Here is a 24,694-nt window from a genome sequence, read left to right as displayed (position 1 = left end):
GCAAAAAGTATGTGTTTGCAGTTCTCAGTCTTAATCAGTAATACGTCAAGTTCACATTCACTTCAATTTTATTTCCTGCCTTTTTTCCTCTGCTCTTCCATGGTTTGTAGTAAAGAGGTTGCATAGGAACATGGGCAAAGTTATACGATGATTAGTTTGTGAATATTCAAAAAAGGTATTTTTATGTCATATGTGGTTACTGATGAGCAGTGATGGGGAGTGGCTGAAAGAGTGTGCTCACACACATAGTTTTAATCTGATCTGAGATTTATAAAAGAACTTGGCATATGGTTTTCTATCTCAGATTTTTTTCTGTGTACACCATTTTTGCCTTCCGAGTGTAAGCAAAATTTCAGTATGGAATCTAAGCAAGGTTTTATACACAAGGCCCCAGAAAATTGGGGTCAAGTCTTAAGTTATTAACTGTGTAATTTTCACAGAGATCCTTTTCTTCTTTCAGCCTTACAAAGACGTGCCAGTTAAGTTCATTTTCAAACATATGAGTGCCACTGCATATGTCTCCTGTGATGCATTGTTTTTGCATCCAGGGTTGGTTCCGTCTTTACTTCCAATATTATAACCCCTCATCAATGAGATCTGCAATGGATGAAATGGAAATGGAACTCAAGGTCAAGGAAGCCATGTTCATTACTAAACAAAAACTTTACCTGAAGGGAGAGCCAGTCAATTCCAGGGCATGCTTATTTATTCCAGTCAGACTAACCCGCATGACTTTAAACCAAAGCACCCGGTTAGAAAAAACATTGCAAATATGGAGTAAATATGTAAAATCCAAATAGCCACTAACCAGGTCCTCACTTAAACTGTTTAATCTCAGTAAATGGTCTGAGTACGCAAACATGAGGTAAACTGTAGAAATTAAATACCTTGTTAAATTGGATCGCTTGTTGAAAATTTATTATTTTACTTATATTACCATTATTTGCGTATTAGTTTCCTTGCAAGTCTGACCACAAAACCATCCTCTTCTCACATTAGGAATGTGTGACTTTTCGTTGTAAGAATCAGAGAAATTTCCAAAATAAGTAATGTGCGTTGTTAAAGCTATAGGCTTCTGTTTACTTTTTATATAGAAATAAAGTGTAGTCTTTAACAGGTCTTCACCAGCTTATGGTACTTTTTTGACAAGCATACTGCAAGCAGAATTCATGGCACAGCAATGAAGCTGCAAATTACTTATCTGCTGTAGATATTACACACACATTGAAGCACAGGATCACATGGCTTCCATGGATTTCTATGGAGACGATTGTCAACACTTTAAGTAATAGAACAAAACTGTAAATATTCATTGGTCGGCAAGGCATCAAACATGTGATTTGAATCATTTCCTGAAGGAAACATCAATAGTTGACACTGAATTTACCTCATTGGTTGTTTCATTGAACTGCTTTCCTTTGCTGGCTTAACACTTAGAAACTTAGTAGATTTTGTATTGTGTAAAGTTGATGGCTTTTGAAACTTTTCAGGCAAAGTTAGAATATTGCTGTGGTTTGTAATTTATAAAACAACTAGCAGTGTTAACATGGCTTTGCCTGGAAACAATAATAAGACAATAGGCCATAGTTATAGTGCCATAGTTATAGTGCCATCAGTTAATCAGATTAACTGCTTTGAAAGTAAGGCAGCATTAATGTGCTGGGACAGGGAAGCCTTGGCAGCTATTCTGGCCCCGTTTTTATCCGGAGAAGCCCTCCAAATTGTATGGAATCTCCCTCCCGAAAGGCTTGATTATTATAACTGCCTGAAGCAGCAGATCCTCCTCCGCACAGCTGTGAGCCCGGTGGTCAAGGGGCGCCAGTTTTGTCTGTGGCATATTGATCCGGATCACTCTGTACAAGGACAAATCCAGGGCTTGGTGGACCTGATTCAAAGCTGGATCCGCGGAGACCCTTTCGAGCGCATCACTATTTATACAGTCCTGTGAGGGACAGATGAGCGACTTTGTGATGAAATGCTATGGAATGACATCCAGTCACTGCTCAATCTGACACGCAGACCAGAGGGTGCACATGCCACCTGGAAACAACGGGGCTATTCTGGCTTGACCAGCACAGACCTTCAGGGTCGCCAGCACCACAGTTAGAAGATGCCAGAGTGTGAACACCATAGTGAGGACTAAATGCAGCTGCTTTCACTGTGATCAAGTAGGACATCTGGCCCGGGAGTGTTACCTCCCACCTACACAAACAATGGCTATCGATCTGGTCCAGGTATGTGGTTCGCAAGTTTCCCCCAAGATGTTAAAAGAGGACAATTTTATGGTCTCTATTACGTTGGCCAGGCGGGAATTCTTGGCACTGTTCGACTCTGGTAGCGACCTCTGCGTAGTCCACCATGACTTGCTCCAGCAGGTCCCTTATAAGGCCATAGACAAAGTGAACATCTGCTGCATCCATGGGGACACTAAAACATACGAGACTATATTACTCCCACTGAAATTTAAAAGGAAGAACTTTAAGGTTTGGACTGCCATATCAGACACCTCACCCTGGCCACTCCTGAAAGGAAAAAGGAACGCCCTCTTCCCATGGGTCTTGGCCTCCTGCAGAGTGCCTACCCCCATTGTGGATAGAGATTGGCTCACTGCAGACAATGTCAGTCAAGGAAACGGGTTTGAAATAACCGGAGTTGTCCAGCGATCTAGGGGAAAAATCCTCATGTGAAGACCTGGGACAGCTGGCAAACTTTTCTGCGCTGTCGCAATCATCATCAGCCTCTACAGACCAGACACTCAATACGGACCCGAACAAAAGCAAAATAGCACTGGGAGGTGAGCGCGATGCTGCATCAGACACGGCAGCAGTGGGAGGTGAGTGTGATTCTGCATCAAACATGGAGGAAGCATCCAGGCGGAGTTTGCTTGCCTACAATGAACCAATAACAGCTTGGATTTTGCATTGAGACAAGCCCAAGTTGCAAATGGAGAGAGAGGACCCAAATTTTAAAACACCACATTTTTTACTTAAGGATGGTTTTCTATATCGGATGATTTCTGATTGCATGGGTGATGAACGAATCGAGCATTTGGTAGTACCAAGTGAATATAGGGAGAAGGTTTTAAAAATTGTTCTCAGTTACATTTTGGGGGGTCACCTTGGTGCGGAAAAGACAAGGGAACTTATTTTGAAATGCTTTTATTGGGTGAATATGGGCCAGGATGTGGAGCAATCTTTTAAGGTCTGTCCCAATTGTCAAATAGTTTCCACTCACAGGCCTGCAAGGGTACTCTTTGTACCAATGCCGATTTTAGATGTCCCCTTTAAGAGGGTGGGATTAGATATTGTTGGCCTGCTTCCCAGGAGTAAAAGTGGCTTTCAGTATATGCTTGTGTTAATTGATTACACCACAAGATACCCAGAAGTAGCAGTGTTGCGACGGGCAGACGCCGAACTATTGCAAAAGCACTCTAGGACTTGTTCACACATATTGATATCCCTTGCGAGATTCTCACTGATCAGGGCACACCCTTTATGTCTGGAATCATGAAGCAACTATGTGAAAGTTTCTGAATTAAGCAGTTACACTCCACGTTTTATCATCCACAGACGAATGGCCTGACTGAACGATTTAATAAAACCTTAAAGCAGATGATTCGGCGGGTAGCCCATGACGATCCAACATCCTGGGACACTATAGTGCCTTTTCTCCCATTTGCAGTCTGGGAGGACGCGCAAAGGTCCACTGGGATGAGCCCTTTTGAACTATTATTTGGCCAGCAACCACACAGGGTGTTGGACATTTTTTGGGAAGAATGGATGGGGACTCGCGAGACAGGCCCTGTGGGGAGGTTTGTTGACTGAGTTGTTTCACTGCAAGAGCAGATTGCCAGATTATCCTCTATTGACGTGGAACATCAGCAGCGTGAGCATGAGGTGCAAGTAATTATGACAAGACGAGTAAACTCCGCAAATTTAAGAAGAGGGATCGCGTGCTGGTGTTGATCCCATCTGATCCACATAAATTTCGGGGTGAATGGCAAGGGCCAGCAGTGATAGAAGAGCGTATGTCCTCAATGAATTATAAAGTCAGATTTTGCATATTAATCTTTTGAAGGAGTGGCACGACCGTCACAAAGTCCTGGTCACAGCGTAATTGTGAAGTTAGATGGTGCATGTAAGACACACCATAATTCAGAGGATAATTTAAGTCAGAGGTTCTTAACTTTGGTGTTGCATCTTAGTATCGAGGTGGAGGTAGATAGGTGGTTGCAAGAGTCTTGCTGTGATAAATATACAGCTAAGTAGCCAAATTTATTATGAAATCGATTGCAAAAGAGGACAATTTTTTTTTCACTTACTTAAACGTTAAACATAATGTTCCTTTTGTTGAGCCTTGAAGTGGGTCTTGGGAAATTTTAAAATTAAAAGAGTTATATTCTTTAAAAGATTTATGAACTTCTGATTTAAATGTATATGAACTACTGAGAATACTTAGCATGGTGTGAGTGGCACATTTCAAGGATGCCTGATATCAAGAGGCAAAGCACAATGAAATGGAGAGAAACTACAGGGCTGTTCTCAGGTGTCTAATGGATGCGATGTCACTGCCTTGCTGCCAGGAGTTAGCAATGATGAAATCAGACATTTTCAGAGAATTTACACAAGATGCTTATACCTTAACAGTTGACTTTGTCATCAGATTTTTCTGGAGTTCTGTCAACATTCAATTATTTTATTTTTTCTACTAAAATTACAGTTCTGTAGGAGATCAAATGTTAGGTCAAAATATCTTTTTTTTTTGCTTGGCTAGCAGATGACACAATGGGCATTTGTTTTCATGCAAAGCTGTCTATGGTGTGACGGATAGCTAGGACCATTACCTGGCCAGAATGCTGGCTGGGTGGAAGGACCGAGGGACAGAACCACTTTGGGACAATATCCTCCCGAGATGCTAGAGGGCAGCCCCCCTGGGTTGGTACTGCACCACGGATCCCCGCAGGACATGCCGGGAGTTGTAGTTTGGAGCAGCCCTTTTGGATTCCGTGGGTGCCACCAGGGGGTGCTGCAACTACAGCTAAATCCTATGGGGTGCCACTTCCTCCACACCCAGATGTGCAGCTGTAAGAAGGTCAAGAAACACCTGGAGCACGTCCGGGTGCACTATATATGCCTGTCCAACCCATGTGGCATTTACAGTGAATATCGCTTTCTTAATTCAGGGGTGTTTTAAATGTGTTGTAGAGGGAGAGTAGGCATCCCGGCCAGGAAGAATATGGTTTCTTACATGGACGGGAGGCCAGAGTTGAAAGATAGATGGAGTGGCCAACGGAATGGAAAAATAACTTTGTGTCTGGCCGGTATGATATTATAGATGGACCAGCATAAGTTGAGTTGGAAGCTATTCCTCCAAACACTAGGTGGCAGGTCTTTGAATGGTAACACAGTCGGGAAACACCTGCAGGGGTGCTTGTAAGTTGAAGTCCAGAAGAGCAGCCCTGTTGGCATCCCTTGGTACCAACAGAGGGTGCTGTGGGAGTTGTGACTTCCCTACTTCTTTATAGCCCGGAAGTGCTTCCAGTAAGACACTGCATAGCACCAGAAGCATTCCCAGGTCTGGCTTGAAAGGGAGCCTGCTGCCCCACATCAATGAGTCAGTTGGGAGGCAGTGGGCAACATTCAATGGAGGACAGTTTTTGGAACTAATTTTTTGTAGTTTTTGTAATTGGAACTAGTTTTTGGAAGGCTGATTGATGAATTTGTGCTGAAGTTTAATAAATACCTTTTTCTTAAGCTGTGATTGTGTCATGTATTACTGTGTCTAGGGTTTGGGGTTTGGTGGTGCTCCCTGGTGCGTATGTGTCTTTGATACATTAGTAGTGTGAGATGTAAAAACCCCAATGAAAAACCCTAAGCAGACAAGGTTATAAACATACTTGTTCATATTAATGCTGGGGCTGGGCAGTCTCATGGTTTGGAACCCCTACAGATTTTATTTTTCTCTCTCCAGCCGTCTGGAGTTTTTTTTTGTTTTTTTATGTCCCCCCCTGGCCATCGGACCTTACTCTTACTCTATGTTAATTAGTGTTGTCTTATTTTAATTCTTACTTTGTCTTTTATTTTTCTTTTCTTCATCATGTAAAGCACTCTGAGCTACATTATTTGTATGAAAATGTGCTATACAAATGAATGTTCTTGTTGTTAAGCAGTAAAGTATATGTAAAGATGAGGTTTTGTGTTATATATTATGCTATGTTATGTTATTATTTATTTTCTTTCCATTATCGACAGCCACACACATGTACACAGCTTGGACAGGAATAAAGTAATAGACATATTAGCTATAGTTAATGGAGAATTGCCCTCATATAATTGTATAATGTTCTAAAACTTATGCACTTCTGAAATTCTATGAGGTACAGGACAAGTTTGGCAACAGAAAATGCTGTTTATTCTGTAGAATACTACAACAATAGTTTTCCGTGACATCATGTTTATTCTGGCTTTAAATTAACATTATGCAGCATAAAATGAGAGTGTTTATGCACAACTTTTAAGTTATATTGACAATGTGAACTCTTGCTATTCGGGTCCATTTGGTATTTCATATAATTAATGCAGATGGGAATTCCTTTATTTGCTCTTTTGTCTTAAGATGTGTTATTTTAGATAAATTAATTGTGCAATAGAGGGAGTGCTGAATCTTTTCTGATAATCTTACATAATCAGCAATCATGGAAAAACATATTTTGTCAAGTTTGTGAATATCACTATGTCCTGAAGTGATATCAAAATGACCCATGACATTAAAATCACAGGGTAAAACTGGGCACTGATTTGTTTCCTGGATTAAAATATAAGAAATTCTGTCTCCTAAAGTGCCCCTTCTCCTCTTTGTGACCCACTAACCATCAGAAGGTCTGTTCATGTCACTGAAAACACTGAAGCAAAAGGTTCAACATAGGCTGCAGTATGCCAGTAAAGAAACCACCTTAACCTCACTTCATTTGTTGGGTTGGTACATTTCAAACGTGGTGTCTTCCATGCACTCTGCTGTTTCCTCACCACTTTAGAGCGTTTTTCTAGATTAAAAAAGTTTAATATGTGAAAATGCTGGGCTTTGTTTTCAAAAAATTAGTTACTGTCCAAATGGATTTTTTCTAAAATTCACATATGTACAGTACAGTGGATATAAAAAGTGTAAAGACCCCTGCCAAAATCATAGATTTTGTGTAATAAAAAATGAAACTAAGATAAATTCTGTCAGAATGTATTCCACATTTATTTCAAAATTCCACAAAACAGAAACTGTTTAGTGAAAAAAGGAAAAAAAAACTATCATACAAAACCCAGGTTACATTAATGTGCACACCCTTTAATAATCAAGGATATGGATGCATTTAGAATCAACCAATCACAGTAGGTCTCATCTCAAATAGTAGTTGGTATACACCTGACATCAATGAAAGTGGCTCTGATTGACTTCAGATAAAGTTTGGCTGTTTCTGTAGGATTATTCTGATATCCTATTGGTTTGAATATAATCCAAAAGCCGTAGTCCGCAAAGAGCTTTTAAAATATGAATGGGATCTCATCATTGAAAGGTATCAATCAGGACAAGGGTACAAGAAAGTATCCAAAACATTAAACATCCCATAGAACAAGTTAAAGACAGTCATCAACAAGTGGAGAAAATATGACTCAACAGTGAATCTATCAAGATCAGGACGTCCCTCCAAGATTGATTAGAAAACAAGGAGAAAACTGGTCAGGAAGGCCACCAAGAAGCCTGCAACAACATTAAAGGACCTGCAGGATTTTCTGGCAAGTACTAATTGTTCCCTACAACAACAATCAGACGTATTCTTCATATTTTTCATCATATACTCAGTGAAGCATGATAGAGGCAGCATCATGCTTTGGGCTGCTTTTCTTCAGTTGGAACTGGGGCTTTAGTCAAGATGGATGGAATCATGAATAGCTCCAAGTATCAGTCTATTTTGGCATAAAGCCTTCAGGCATATTCTAGGAAACTATAGATGAAAAGGAGCTTCACCTTTCACCATGACAACAACCCAAAGCATACATCAAAATCAACAAAGCAATAGCTTCATCATAGGAGAATCAGTGTTTTGCAATTGCCCAGCCAGAGCCCAGACCTTAGTCTAAATGAAAATCTGTGGAGAGATCTGAAGAGAACTGCACACCGGAAATGCCCTCGTAATTTGACAGATCTGGAAAGTTATTTCAAGGACAAGTAAGCAAAATTGCTGAGTCCAGATTTGCCAAACTGCTAGACTCTTACCTAAAAAAACTGAGTGCTATAATAAAATCAACAGGTGCTTCAACTAAGTATTAGTTTAAGGAATGTGCATACTAATGCAAGCAGGTTTTTGTATGATTTTTTCCCCCTTTTTTCATGAAAAAGTTTCTGATTTGTTTTTACCGTCTTTGCATAGATTGTAATTTTCCAATAATGGTGGAATAGGTTCTGATAGGATTTCTCCTGGTTTCATTTTTTTATCACACAAAACTTGCCATTTTGGCAAGGGTGTGTAGACTTTTTATATCAACTGTATATAAACACAGAAGAGAATCCTCACAGCCCATGTGAATATTTTTAAATCTTGGGCCACTTGATTTATTCCATTACAACCCAGAAGTGTGCTTCTTTCACATGGATGTACAGTCATTTAGGCTTTACCAACAGCTGCCAAGTACCCTCTGTATTCGTTAGTCACAGAAGACATTATAAATACAGTATGTAGTTTTGGGGCAACAAAACTGACAAAGGTGAACCAGGGAAACAACTATGTGTCTGTGTCACCAGACATTACAGAAGACATTTAGCAAAAGTAGTAAATCTAGTTCACCACCAAAGTCACGGCATAAAAAATGTATAAAACAACTATGCAGTTATTGTTTTCAGATAATACAATTAGCCCAGATTAGTATGCAAAAATGTAGAACCTTATGTGAGTATGGTAAAGCAGTGTGTGTGAAAATTCTGCTTGCACTAATGAACTCTTCATGAGGATTGTGTAAATGTATTTCCATAAATAATTTGTCTTGATGTCTTTTTCTGAGTCGAAGTCTCAAATATGCATAAAGCTTGAGCTGACTGACTACTAACAAGACATTTATAAATGAGGCCAAGTCAAATTCATCTACTGAGAGATAGAGACCTTTGTGTGCTGCATTTTGCCAATTTATAAACCAAATTAAAGAGACTGGATGTTATTTTTAGTCTCTTAAGCTCACAAAGAGTTCCACCCAAAAGGCAAATAAGTGGTGCTGGAAAACAACAGCAGTGCTTTTGGTTTTTTCGGACTCACTCCTTCCAAAGATGTTATTTCTGTCTTTCTTTTTTATGGCAGAGTTCAATTAGTTCTGTATTTTTAACTGGCATACATGTTAGCTGATGTTCTATTTCTAGGAGAGACAATGAAGTCATCATTGTTGGCCTGTAGAACTTGTACGGAAGTTTTAAGGAAGCATACTGAATGTCTGAGAGGTGCCTCCAAGTAAAAAGTATGTAGTGCAGTCATTGTCAAGAGAATAACACATCTATTGCACAGTTTACTCTGAGAAAGGCCAGTGATAAATGATTGCCTTCATTGTAGCCTTTTGTAATGAAATAAAAGCCAAGAACATTTAAATCTTTATGTTTGAGTGTTCTGCTGAGTGCTTCTGAGAAGCCTTCATCTCCCTCAAATGCTGACTGGATTAAGCAGGTTTGAAGTTGAACTGATGAATGTATAATTACTGTAAGGAGACTTATGACTGAAGTTTACAGATTCATGTAGGTGGGACTGAAGAAGCAAGCATAGAACAAAAAACTCACTCTCCTCTCTGAGGTTAAGTAAACTTTGCAACAGAAAAGAATCTCGTCATTGAACACATATCCAAATTCCAAATAAACTTATATAATAACCTAATATTAACAGAATTTACTTAAGTTTTACAGATCCAATTGTTATGTGCAAATTAAAATTTCAAATTATAATGTTAAAAAATTACTAGTACATAGCCAATTTTCAGTAGGATTGTCAATCTATTATAAGTTGAGAATTGCTCTGTACAGTACACTGCTATAGAACGGCTGAGGAGTTTCACTTTATTCATCTATCATTCCACCCATTTATTGTGTGAACTCGTGGATGCTATAGACTGTGGCTGGGACACCACTTCATTTCATGACACATTCATGCAAGAAGGAAGACGGGAGGACAACTGACCCTGAGCAGCCTGGCTGACGCCACTGTGGTACCCAAGACAGGGCTCAGGTTGGTGAGGACCGTGGCTGCTGGAGTCTCCACCAGCTGAGCAAGAAATGGGTGAGCTGGGGAAGCGAAAAAGGGGTTGTGCTGGTGTCGTCTGTGAATGGAAAAAGCATTGACCTGATGACTGTTGGAAATTGCCTGTACCATACATATAAATTGTGCAGTACTAATTTTTCATTTTTGTTTGTATAGTTTCCTTTTTCCTTCTTTTTATTTTTCTTCTGTATAATGTCCATTTCTTCCAGAGTATTTGATATTTGTAATTAAACTTTCTTCATATGGGACTGAAGCTTTCAAGTCATGTTGATCACTGTCAGCAGTCTAAACTGCAATATGTATGCACTTCACCTGTGGTCTAAGCCACTTGTGACAAAAAGTAGGATACACAACAATAATGATTCAAATAATGAATGAGAATATATACAAAGGTAGTCCAGAGCAGCAATTTCTGAACTACAGCCTTGTCAAGGGCATTCCCGCGTCCGTTCAGGTGTCACATATGGAGCAGGAGTCAAATGAGCAAGAAAAGCTGCATTAGAATTACCTTAAAAGTGAGGCAGTAACTGGTGCAAAAGTTACAAAACTGCTGTCTTCCTTAACTGAAGAATCTCAGAACACATTTGTCATAACAGACAGATAGATAGAGAGAGAGGCTATGGACTCACTGTGTGCACTAGGTGACATTTTCAAAAATATAGCTGCAACTAAACCTAAGATACTTAAAGAAATTCCTCTTCTGTCATTATCTAAAATTACTTAAACAGGTGCTTTGATTAATAATGCTAGAATCCGTGTGCTCAATTTAGTCTTATGCTCTTTGTTCACTGTTAATAAAGATTTGGTATTGTATTTATTAACTTGGCTGTTTCTATAAATATGAGTTAAAGCTGTGTACCCTTTCACCTACTGTATTAATTTAGAGCAGTTTTAGAGCAGCATGTACATGACTTTTCTATACTGTTTAAAAATCATACATCCTGACTTTTATTGCACTGCATCTGCACATTTTATGTTTTGACTTTCTATTAGGTCAAATGTTTTGCTTAATGTGATATAATTAACCAAGAACAGGTTTATTTGCCAGAAACAGAGACATTTAGTAAGAAAATATTTTAAAATATACTGCCAATTATAAATTCAGGCACTCTCATTGAAGATCTTAATTTGAAGTCTACTTATGGTCTCTGTATTTTAGTTACATTTAAACGTGACACTGTATTCACTAGCAAAGCAATGTTTTAATGGAATTTGTTATGTATGCAAAGAGAATAACATTTGTATCATACCAGTCTATTGGTGACATCTGCAAATTAATTTCTTGAATTAAGGGAATCAATATAGAGCACACGATTCTAAAGAGATATACTGTTGGTATTCAAGAGTTTTAACTTCCAAAGTTAATCCACTACTACTAATAATTAGGATACATTTTATTACAAAGCCCCAGGGATTCGGGAACCATCAAAGGAGTAGCACCTAGCACAAGACCTGAACCAGCTCTGGATGGGGCATCAGTTCATTGCAGAATACGTTTTCACAATCTGGGCCAATTTAGAGTTGCTAAAATCCTACCACTGTCTGTGGGTGGTGTGATTAGGCAGTACAATGCAAAACACTGAGAACCTGCAAACTCTGCCTAGACCAGTGGTTCTCAAACAAGTAACAAATAAAGGTGCGTGAATGTTGCCATATGTTGCGTAATTTCGCTATTCGTAGGAAAATTTTAAACTTGTAGCGGTGTATCGGCTGCAAAAAATATTGGAATAAATTTTATTAGGGTTTCAAAAAAAAGTTAGGGGGGCGCAATTAAAACTGTTATGAAAATTTGGGTCGCAAATACTTAAAGGTTGAGAAACGCTGGTGTTTTTGTGAATTTGGCAGCAGTATTTATGCCACATAAGATGTAATTTAGTTTGGTTAAGAAATGGGCCCAGACACTCTTTTCAAGTCCATCTGGGTGGTGCTTTGAGCATGACACATAAACCAGAAGTTTCATTCTTGTGTGTTGTGTTTCCAGGGTGACACTTGTTCAAAATAGCTGTTTCATCACATTGGTCAGTTTGTTCCATTATATAGAGAACAAAAGCAGATCTATATTGTACTGACTCGAGTGTTTTGTTTTCCTTATAATGTTATCTTACTGATTGCCAAAGCAAAATAACTACAGCAACTCAAATTCTTCACAAATGAAATTGGCTGGATGCTTTTACCCACATTCCCTAACCCCCCCCCCCCCCCCCCCCCAGTCCCCCATTTGGCTATGTCTTAACTGCATATTCAGTATGCAGAATTCCATTTGTAGAAAAGTTATTTAAAGATAAGCAGATCCTTCATGGTACTTATTATAAAGATGGAAACTAAATCCAAAGGTGACATTAGTCATTTTTGATATTGAAGTTCCTTTTTCTCTGAATTACACTCTGCATTATGTGACTGACATGTGATTCTGAATACAGCTGAATAATTATGTGGGATTGAGGGAACTAAAGCAGATGGCTAATGGTCTCACAATGTCTGTTTTTAGCGTCAACACTGCTTCCTCCTTGACCACCAGAGGAAGAGCAGCTTTTTAGTATGCAATTCCAACTCAAAATATGTCTGTGTCAGCCACCCCTTATAGCTGGTGAAGGTCTCAGATCCTTGTAGGTCAAATTAGCATCACAGTAGTAAAATGCTTCTACCAAATAGTTTATTTATATACAGGTATATATATATTTAATAACCAAAAAGAATATGGCAATAAAGTCAGGAATTTGCAGCTATAGGGATGGTACACATTCAGAATTAAAAGTTATTTATTCAAACTTGGTATTTTCAAATTAGGGAGACAAACAGAGAATAACAAATAAATTTGTTTTTTGGGAACACTTTAGGTACTGCAAAAATGCATCTATTACTCATTTAGTCCTATGTAACAAGATCTTAAACACTTCTTTGTGTCTTCACAACACTTATAAAGCATCAGTAAAGTGTTTATTCATTTCTGTAATGTGACCTACTAGCAAAACTTCACTTTAGAGTGGTCTGAGGTGGCTTAGAAACATTTCTCTTGATATTACATATTTAGTATGAGACCTGTGAATCCTTCATACAGTATTAACAAGTAATTTTGCCATCAAATCAAAATGCCATACTGCACAATGATGAATAACCTATCTACTCATCCTTTATAAGTGTTATGAAGACCAAAAGAAACCTTTGTTAAGGTATTGTTTCATATTATTAAATGAGCAACAGATACATTTTTGCAGTACCTAAACTAAAGTGTTACCAGTTTTTTAAATGTTAACCTCCTAGTATAGACTTACCTATATAACTAATTCATTTTTAAACAAGTTTTGAATGTTGGTTTAACATGCAAGTAAGAATTTCACTGTATTCTGTACCCATGACAATACTTTACTACAAATAGTTTCCTTTTTTCTATACAGTCCTCCTTATCTCTCTATTTCTCTTTCTCACTTTAGCTTTTAAGGCCATCTGTCTCCTTTTTTAGCATTCCTCCTAATATTAAGTTCAATGAACACCAAAAGGGGTGTTCACTTTAGTGGGGTTCACATCTGAAAATAATGTTCTGTTTCCATCTGTATATTAGAACACCTGGCGTACAGACATTTCTGTGCAATTTACACTTTACAAATTATAATTATCTTGTAAATGTACATGTATGAACACACCTTGAACCCTACCACATTGCTACCTTGAAACAGTCATAAATGGACTATGCTAATGAACCTCATACAGAGTAATTACAATGCTGTAGATCTTTATTGGCAGACAGAGCAGCCTCACCCCGACACATCCAAATATCACCACCTGCATCTGAGGTCTTCATAAGCCCTCTGCCATCATGGGCAAAAAATCCTGCTAGTCCCTAAACGTTTGTTCTCTTTGTATATGACCAGTTGCATTATCTTCAAGCAGCGCCAAACAAGCTATGTTTTATCAAACCGTTAGGCTATATATAGCATGTTGGGCATGATATTTAAAGCTTTTTGTACTTTGGCTTCTAATCTTCCAAAGTGACAACAGGTTGTGTATATAAACTGATGGAGAAAAAAACAAAAAACAAAATTCTTCAGTGCAAATAAACAACATTAGCCCTCTTAAAAAAGGAGCCAAATACATAATTTTAATCATTTTTGAGGTTTAATATGTTTGTCATGTCAATGCACATTATAATAACAGCTGGGTGATATGAATTATTATACACTAGACATTAATCCCGTTACAATAACGGGCGCTAGAATAGTAGTGCATAAACATTAGTAGGAACAGTCTATATTAAATGGCAAAGGACCGTCTATTTTCTGTTACAGTAATACTGGCTTGTATGTGGCTGTAATATGCGTCACTGTATTGTGTGCCTTTAATTTTCTCTCACAGTAATACATCTCTCCAGCAAGTATTTTAATCTGTGCTGGCGTGCAGCTGATTATTGTATGTATGGCGTCTCCCCAGCAACGGATTTTATGTGCGCGAAAATAAATCTCCTTTTAAAAGTCATCCTATTGTAATATCATGAAAATTCGTATATTTAGGAAAACACTTTACACTTTACCGGGCCAACTTTGTTAATCGCAAATCTGACATCCTCAGAGTGAACAACAAACACTAATCCCACCTCTTTGGGGAAGTTGGCCTCCGCATCTCAGTACCCGATTTGATTTTTCGTGCGTTATGTTTTAGGTCTTACCTCATTTACTGAAATCTGAATGGATTGGCCGCGCGATATTTTATAGGTCCCGCCCTCTCTGTCTTGTGTGACGCGTCAGGCGGCCTTTGAAGCATAGCACTGTGCCCCGCGCATGCGCACTTCACCAGAAGACACACACACACAGACACATGGACGCACACAGGGATTTTATTAAAGAGGATGTGAGTTGTCGTTTAGCTGGTTTGTCTGCATTTCCTACTTGATCAAATGTATTATCATTTTCCACTTTCTCTGAAATGTTGCGTACAAATGTTGCTTTAAATACATTCTGACTTTTGCATGGAAAGTTACATATGCACATTTTGAGTTTCCATCTGTGTGTACGCATTATTATAAATCTGACCCCTTGTCTTGTGCAGTTCATAGCTGGGTGCCAAAGGCTTAGTCATCATTAACAAGGATACATTTAAAAATAAACCACTTTTTATTGATTTTGGCCTTCCATCTATGCTTAAAGTAAGTTTTTGAAGAGCAAGATTTTTTTTTTGAAAATGCTCTGTGAATTGCATAAATTTGAAAATGGTGGGTCTGGTGTAGCAGTGTGGATGGAGAAAGCAATAGGTTTTCAAAAATGCTGATAGAAGGCACAGAATTAATTTTTGTTGTGATAATGCCCTTTGTGGGCTTGTCTTTGCTTTGAGGATAGTATTTTCCTAACTTCTGTGCTGATCTACACTGCACCTTGAAACACCTAAATATTTTTCCATATCTATTTTGTCAGGATTCCCAGTCTATAATTTCCAGATCTTTGGCTGCCTTATATTTGTTTGCAACATTTAAAAGCATCATTGGTCTAAAGAAGTCCAGTTTAGTGTTTTCTACAGGCACTCTTTACATTCATTGCATTTTACATAAACAAATATCGCTCTTGGCTGGCAAACCATGCATGTCCAATAGGAAAGTTTTTTGAGTTTTTAGTGTTTCAGTGACCATCTGAAAAAGATGGCATGGAAATAACATTTAGAAATAAATGTGGCACTTTCAAATGTCTTGCGTCCTATGTTGGCTGGGATTGGCTGGCCCTGTGTTAGGATGTAGCGGGTTGGAAACTGACTGACTGACTGGCTGACTGACTGACTTTCAAATGTGTGGGCTAAACCTAAATTCCCCTATTAGGCATGCCACTTTCAAACCAAAATTGAGGAAATATCAACATCTCCATAATTTCCCAAAATCTCACTTGCACAAGTGTCTACTTCATACCTAGTTTATCTCCAAATGGCTTGCTTAATGGCTTATTTTTATGCCCTTATCAACTTTAAACATCAAGATAAAATCCAGTTAATAAACAGGATCATTGTTGATAATTTTATATGAAATATAAAACTATGAATTTAAACTGCACACTTTTGTGCAGAAATTACTATATCTTGGGAATACACGCTGCAACAAAAGGAGAATATCCACAAACTTCACATAGACTGTGATCAGTGTTACAATCCATCTCCTGCTTTACTGTAAGATATTATTGAAAGACTACAAAGTGTTTTTATTCTTGCAGGTCTTATGAAAATTAAGGAAGCTCATGACATTGAAGCCCGGTTAAACGAGGTGGAGAGGCTTCTGAAAAATGCAATAAATATGCCCTGGAAGGTAAGAGAAAGGGGAAGAAAACTGGATTAAAAGAACTATGGCCAAGCAACAGAACACTGGATAACAAGTCTCTTTATTCACTCCCAGTACTCCAGGTCTGAAGTGGTTCTTACTTTCTTTGAAAGATCTCCGTTAGATCAAGTATTAAAAAATGACAACATCCACAAAATACAGCCCTGCTTCCAGAGCCCAGTGAAAATATCTGGTAAGGACTCCACTTTCCACTTTAATTGTTTAACATTTCGAGTTAGAAACAGCGAAAATGTACAACATTCCCCTGCTGTTACCAAAGAAATATCTGACACCAAGAGAAAGAGTAAATAAGTGAGGGTCATATTAGAAAAGAGCTGTTCCAGAGACCAGAAATGGTAACACAACAGGATGGATGTAACATCTCAAGTTACTGTAAGAACTATAGAGCAGAATGAAAACTGGAAAGACTGTGGTCTGGAGGAGGAGGACTGAGGGGGCTTAGTGTCTCTCTCAATCCCCCTTCATCTAGAGATAGACAAACTCAGCATGTCACATTGAGCACAGGATTTTACTGCCATCAACTTTATTAAGTTACGACTTTGATTAAACCACTTGTTTAATTTCACCTCTTAAATATGAATTTTAACACTATGTTGTTGGATATTATACAATATATTTTGCCTTAATAACAACTAAAGCTACCTTAGAAAGCAAAGCCTTTAGCTTTAGCATTCCATGTCAGTGTAATAGATGCACAGCCAGCCTCAGTGATGCAATTAGAGCTAAAGACTCATTGTTGTCTATGAAGTAGCTTCACCATATTGCCTTTTAATACTTTTAGGCATTGTCTACCCAAATTTTTTATTTTTATGGTGCCCTGCATTGGCACTTGGCATCACTCAAACTCTGATTAATCTATCACTCTTGAATTGGAAATTGGACTTCAGTGTGGATGATACCCATAATTACCAATCAAGCATCAGATTTTTGTTGTACCAAAATCTTTGCTGTTATCTCTCTACTTATATTATTACCATTTTCTTCTTTCGGCTGCTCCCATTAGGGGTTGCCACAGTGGATCATCTTCTTCCTTATCTTTATGTCCTCTGCATCTTGTTCTGTTACACACATCACCTGCATGTCCTCTCTCACCACATCCATAAACCTTTTCTTAGGCCTTCCTCTTTACCTCTTCCCTGGCAGGTCTATCCTTAGCAGTCTTCTCCCAATATACTCAGCATCTCTCCTCTGCACATGTCCAAACCAATGCAATCTTACCTCTCTGACTTTGTCTCCCAACCGTCCAACTTGAGTTGACCCTCTAATGTACTCATTTCTAATCCTGTCCATCCTCGTCACACCCAATGCAAATCTTAGAATCTTTAACTCTGCCACCTCCAGCTCTGTCTCCTGCTTTCTGGTCAGTGCCACCGTCTCCAAACCATATAACATAGCTGGTCTCACTACTGTCCTGTAAACCTTCCCTTTCACTCTTGCTGATACTTGTCTGTCACAAATCACTCCTGACACTCTTCTCCACCCATTCTACCCTGTCTGCACTCTCTTCTTCACCTCTCTTCCACAATTCCCATTACTCTGTACTGTTGATCCCAAGTATTTAAACTCATCCACATTCGCCAACTCTACTCCTTGCATCCTCACCATTCCACTGACCTCCCTCTCATTTACACACATGTATTTTGTCTTGTTCCTACTGACCTTCATTCCTATCCTCTCAAGAGCATATCTCCACCTCTCCAGGGTCTCCTCAACCTGCTCCCTACTCTCGCTACTGATCACAATGTCATCAGCAAACATCATAGTCCACGGGGACTCCTGTCTAATCTTGTCTGTCAACCTGTCCATCACCATTGCAAATAAGAAAGGGCTCAGAGTCGATCCCCGATGTAATCCCACAGAATGCATCCGTCACTCCTACCGCAGACCTCACCACGTTCACACTTCCCTTGTACATATCCTGTACAACTCTTACATACTTCTGTGTCACTCCTGACTTCCTCATACAATACCACAACTCCTCTTGAGGCACCCTGTCATATGCTTTCTCCAGGTCCACAAAGATGCAATGCAACTCCTTCTGGCCTTCTCTGTACTTCTCCATCAACACCCTCAGAGCAAACATCGCATCTGTGGTGCTCTTTCTTGACATGATACCATATTGCTGCTCACTAATCATCACCTCACTTCTTAACCTTGCTTCCACTACTCTTTTCCATAACTTCATGCTGTGGCTTATCAATTTTATTCCCCTGTAGTTACTACAGTCCTGCACATCCCCCTTATTCTTAAATATCGGCACTAGTACACCTCTTCTTCACTCCTCAGGCATCCTCTCACTTTCCAAGATTCCATTAAACAATCTGGTTACTTCTGATACTTCTCCATCAACATCCTCAGAGCAAATATTGCTCTTTCTTGGCATGACACCATACTGCTGCTCACTAATCATCACCTCACTTCTTGACCTAGCTTCCACTAGGTGGATGCGCCATAACTTCATGCTGTGGCACATCAATTTTAGCCCCCATTATTACTACAGTCCTGCACATCCCCCTTATTCTTAAAAATCTGCATCATTACACTTCTTCTCCAATCCTCAGACATCCTCTCACTTTCTAAGATTACATTAAACAATCCGGTTAAAAACTCCACTGCTATCTCTCCTAAACACCTCCATGCTTCCATAGGTATGTCATCTGCACCAACGGCCTTTCCATTTTTCATCCTCTTCATAGCTGTCCTTTCTTCCTCCTTGCTAATCCGTTGCACTTCCTGATTCACTATCTCCACATCATCCAACCTCTTCTCTCTCTTGTTCTCTTCATTCATAAGCCTCTCAAAGTATTCTTTTCATCTGCTCAACACACTCTCCATGCTTGTGAGTATGTTTCCATCTTTATCCTTTATTACCCTAACCGGCTGCACATCTTTCCCAGCTCGGTCCCTCTGTCTAGCCAATCGGTACAGGTTCTTTTCTCCCTCTTTAGTGTCCAACCTCACATACAACTCATCATATGCTTTTTCTTTAGCATTCGCCACCTCTCTCTTCACCTTGCGCCTTATCTCCTTGTACTCTTGTCTATTTTAGAAACCTTAGAAACCTTTCTGCATCTCTCTGACTATCCCACTTCTTCTTTGCCATCTTCTTCCTCTGTATACTCTCTTGTACTTCCCAATTCCACCACCAGGTTTCCTTTTCCTCCTTCCTCTGTCCAGATGTCTCACCAAGCACCCTTCTTGCTGTCACCCTTACTATATCTGCTGTAGTTTCCCAACTGTCTGGTAATTCTTCAACCTTGCAGTCTTCCTTTTTCAACTTCCACCATTTGATCCTTGGCTCTGCCCTCACTCTCTTCCTCTTCTTGATCTCCAACGTCATCCTGCAGACCACCATCCTATGCTGCTTAACACACTTTCACCTGCTAGTACTTTGCAGTCTTCAATCTCCTTCTCTTCTGCATAGGATGTAATCTACCTGTGTGCATCTTCCTCCACTCTTGTACGTCACCCTATGTTCCTCCCTCTTCTTAAATAAGTATTCACCTCAGCCATGTCCATCCTTTTGGCAAAATCCACTATCATACTCTGACCTTCTTCATTCCTCTCCTTGACACCATACTTACCCATCACTTCCTCGTCTCCTCTGTCAAATTCACCAACATATCCATTGAAATCTGCTCCAATCACCACGTTCTGTCCCTTGGGTACACCTGTTCATCACTTCATCCAACTCACTCCAAAAATCTTCTTTCTCATCCATTGCACACCCAACTTGCGGGGCATATGCATTAACAACATTCATCTTCACACCTCCAATATCCAACTTCATAATCATTACTCTGTCTGACACTCTTTTCACCTCCAGAACACTCTTGACATACTGTTCCTTCAGAATAACCCCTACTCCATTTCTCCTCCTATCCACAACATGATAGAGCAATTTGAATCCACCTCCGATCCACCTGGCCTAACTCCCCTTCCATTTAGTCTCTTGCACGCACAATATATCAACCTTCCTTTTATCCATCATATCGACTAACTCTCTCCCCTTGCCAGTCATACTGTCAACATTCAAAGTTCCTACCCTCAGTTCCACTCTATCTTCCTCCTCTCCTTCTGCCTCCAGACACGTCTCCCCCCTCTTCTTCTCCTCCTTCTTCTTCTTCTTCGGTCAGCAGTAGCCCAATTTCTGCCAGCACCCTGTTGACTAACAGTACTGGTGGTGATCATTGTTAACCAAGGGCTCGACCGATCCGGTATGGAAATTTGTATTGTTGTCCGCATATTGATTTGGCAAAATTTTACACCAGAGGCCCTTCCTGATGTAACCCTCCCCATTTATCCGGACTTGGGACCGGCACGAAGAAACACACTGGTTTGTGCATCCCCTGTGGCTGGGTTACTTATATTATTACCAATATCAGCTTTAATTTATAAATTAAAATAAAACAAATTTTTTCACTGCTTTTTTTCATAATTTTATCAAATGTTATTTTGTTCATCCATTCCTCCATCTGTTGTTGAAACCGCTTAGTTAAGGGCACTTGTGTCCCAGTCTATCCCAGAAACATCAGATACAAGCCACAAATCAGCTTTTTTTTTGCTGAATTTGTTTTTTTTTTATTTTAAACCCTCTGCACATGTAAATTCTATGTGAGCTACACATTTTTAATTGAATATTCAGTTCTGCAGTATCACCTCATATGCTTCGTTTTTGTATTTTTTTATACTATGGAATCTGCAAGAATAAAAGATAGATAGATAGATAGATAGATAGATAGATAGATAGATAGATAGATAGATAGATAGATAGATAGATAGATAGATAGATAGATAGATAGATAGATAGATAGATAGATAGATAGATAGATAGATAGATAGATAGATAGATAGATAGATAGATAGATAGATAGATAGATAGATAGATAGATAGATAGATAGATAGATAGATAGATAGATAGATAGATACTTTATTAATCCCAAGGGGAAATTCACAAAACACATTGTGACCTTACCTAGTTGCTTTGAAAAATAATGCGTTAGATGGTGCTGTACTGCAGCACCATTTGTAAATATAATTGATTTCTTCTATAAAGTGTCAAGAACTTAAATAATAGTTCATATTAGCTAAATTACCAGTGGTAGAGATTAAGGCTTTTATTTTTTCAGGAGAATTATCAGTTGTTGCTAGGGTTAAAAACACTACAGAGATCATTTATCATCTGTCAAAATCACAAAACAAATACAAAGTTGTAACCATAAATCAAAGCCAAATTGCTCACTCCAAACAAAGTCTTTCAATAAGTATTTATTTTATCATTTCTAACTGTACTACTTTATTTGTCTTTTGTGGACTTTTTTTAAAACATGAACATCATTATGTCACTGGTCATGTGACATGTGCATTGTATGTGAAGCAATGACGTAACATCATAGTGACCAGGCCGACAAAACAGTGGTACCCATGTAAATAGAATCAGAAAATGGAACTTAATCATGAAAACCATCAAAATTATAAAATTGTAAACAAACTAAAAAGAAAAAAATATTTACACACTCCTCACACAAAGTAGCCTTTTAATCCCCATCTCATTGCAATTGCCCCTGAATCAGGAAACTTCAGAAGTATAAGCATTTAAAGATTTAGCAAGTGAAGCTGGAAGCCATGCATCCTATTATTTGTTTACTGTTAGAAGGGAAAGTTTGCCAGAAAGTGTCTGTCACTAAGAGTAAGCTTGAGTAAATTATGCGCATGAGAATCACTGAAAGTTCCTGGTGTCCAATAGATTAGTCTGAGCTGCAGCTTTCAGATGTAGCTAATGTTAAAAATGTGTAATGCTGGGATCCTGGGGTCCAGCTTTGTAAAGGTGAGGCAGGGAGGCTGTCTCTTTTTTTTCTTTCTTTGGTTATAGATCATAACTTACAGGCCTTTCACTTCATAAAACATTAAAAAAAATGTCACCTTCATTTGTTCATACAAGGCTGTAAGATATTAAAGACAAAAAAGGGAGTCAGATTACCTTTCTGACATCATGAATCTTTGCTTATTTTGGAGGTAATATACTCTTTGCTTTGTTTTGATCTTCAGAACTGAAATGTTTTCTTAGTTTAATTAATAAAAAGAAGGAAGCATGACATAAAAAAGATGAGAGTGAAGATTTTAAATACTGCGCAACTGTGTCACCCTTGGTTTTATTCCTTCTGTTTTGATTCCTTTACTGTATATACTATATGAGTTCTGAAAAGTAATGCAAAATAAAATAATGTATGTTATTTATTACATTGTATTATTTTTTGTTCCACATCTATTATCATATTATTTATTAGATTATAATTGCTGAGAGTTTATTCCAAAATACATCTTTGACATTTCGGAGTTACATACTTTTGAAAATGTGTTTATAATCTGGCACAAGCTAATTTAACACATTAACACACACCTTACAGCATAATTAATTTCCCAGATATAACAGCATAATTAATTTCCCAGATATAATTATTGTGAAAGTAATTTATCTGAATTTATGCAATTGCATTATGTGACATAGCCTTCACATCAGACTACCAGAAGAGTAGATGGTTTTATTCAATGAAAATATAAACATATGGATTTAAAACGACAGATCATCTGACATCATCTGACAAAATTTCAAATTATTATGACCAAAGACATTGAGTTTCTTTAATTAATAAATCAGAAAGAACATGAACATAGATTAAGCAGTGTACTTCCAGATTAAGTACAACTGGATAATAGCATGCCACCCTGTTAACATACAGTAACAATATAATATAATTAGTGTTGATAAGTGACATTTGCCAAAGTGTTCATCATTTCAAATATGTTGTGCTCACCAGTGACCTTTTTTGCTGAATATTTTCCTGGAAATTCATTGTGTTGCTAGATTAGACAAACATTTTTCTCCCAGCACCCCATGATGCTTTGCAAGACCAGAGTGACATCACAAAGTAATAGCAACCATGTGCAGAACTTTCATGCATGTGTACTGCAAGATCACTGCCTGATCTGCTTCATGCATGTCTGATGTCAAGACCCTATCAGTATTCAATATATTTGCACCCGGCATGCATTACAAAGAAAAAAAAAACTTACAATATTTTTATTTGAAGATCACATTAGCTAACCATAATGAGAATTCTGCCACCGACCATATTACACTCTATACAGTACAAGGTGGCATTCATTCCCTGTAGTGAGTACAATAATAATAATGAAAAATGTATTACTATTGACAAGGTGTTTTTATCTTATTGACTGAGGAAGAAAGTGTAAAGTATCTGAAAAGACAGACTGGAAACAAGAAAAGATGTTTCAGCTAAATTTGTTGTATTTTATTTGTGGTCATCGTTTTTTGTCTGTGGCACAGTGGTACAGTGGTTTTCAGGCAGAATTTTTGGCCACAATAATCGGCCCAGAATAGTTGACAGAAGCATCCCTAGCCCTCGGGATGACTTAAAAGACCATTGCACCATTATAATCCACTCAAAACTAGTTCAGTTCCTCCCTCCCCATTTACTTAAGTATATTTCATGAAGTTCCTGAACATTTCCGTGATATTGCTCATCACTACATAAAATATATATAAATCTGCTTTCTCCAATTCTGTGTCATAGGGCCTATCTCAACATTCTCTGTCCCAGAGAATTTGTTGGCTTTAGCAGTGGTATAAGCAACAAAAGAGTGGTGGGGACACTCAAAATGCTGTAAGAGATGTGGCATATGAAATAAGGAATATAAGGGCTGTACTCTGTGATACGGACCACAAATTAAACGATTACCTGTTTTTACATTCTGCTAATTACATTCAAAAGAAATTGTAAAGTTGTCCAATTTGGCTGATCGTTTGGTGGGTCAGGGTAAGGTTCATCTCTTCAGGTACGGGCAAGTCACAATTGTCTTCCACATAATATATGCAGCACGCTACATGCTTGCACAATGTGACACACTTTTTGTGGACTATGGAGCAGCACATTAATAAAATGGAAATGCTTTCTATTTACATAAGCAAATTAAGGTTCCTTTATATTGTAGCGTTGCCACAACAGATAGATTCTCTGCTCTTTAGTTTGAGGTGATTTCCTTTCCTTACAAAGACTGCTTGCCTTTTGCCACACTGGTTGGAAAA

General features: G+C 38.4%; 1 protein-coding gene across 2 annotated transcripts in view; it reads left to right on the top strand.

Annotated features, from left to right (window-relative positions):
* pxdc1b (PX domain containing 1b) overlaps nt 1-24,694 on the top strand; it is a 50,363-nt gene that overhangs the window by 15,127 nt on the left and 10,542 nt on the right. For both annotated transcript variants that reach the window (XM_051929036.1, XM_028803932.2), the window contains exons 2-3: nt 16,462-16,553; nt 16,641-16,758. In XM_051929036.1, coding sequence (XP_051784996.1) covers nt 16,462-16,553; nt 16,641-16,758 — 210 coding nt within the window. The remainder of the gene's footprint in view (nt 1-16,461; nt 16,554-16,640; nt 16,759-24,694) is intronic.

The sequence above is a fragment of the Erpetoichthys calabaricus genome, chromosome 6 (assembly GCF_900747795.2).
Source record: "Erpetoichthys calabaricus chromosome 6, fErpCal1.3, whole genome shotgun sequence".
Classification (NCBI taxonomy): Eukaryota; Metazoa; Chordata; class Cladistia; order Polypteriformes; family Polypteridae; genus Erpetoichthys; species Erpetoichthys calabaricus.
Note: the sequence above shows the minus strand (reverse complement) of the source record. Positions and strands in the feature narration are given on the sequence as shown.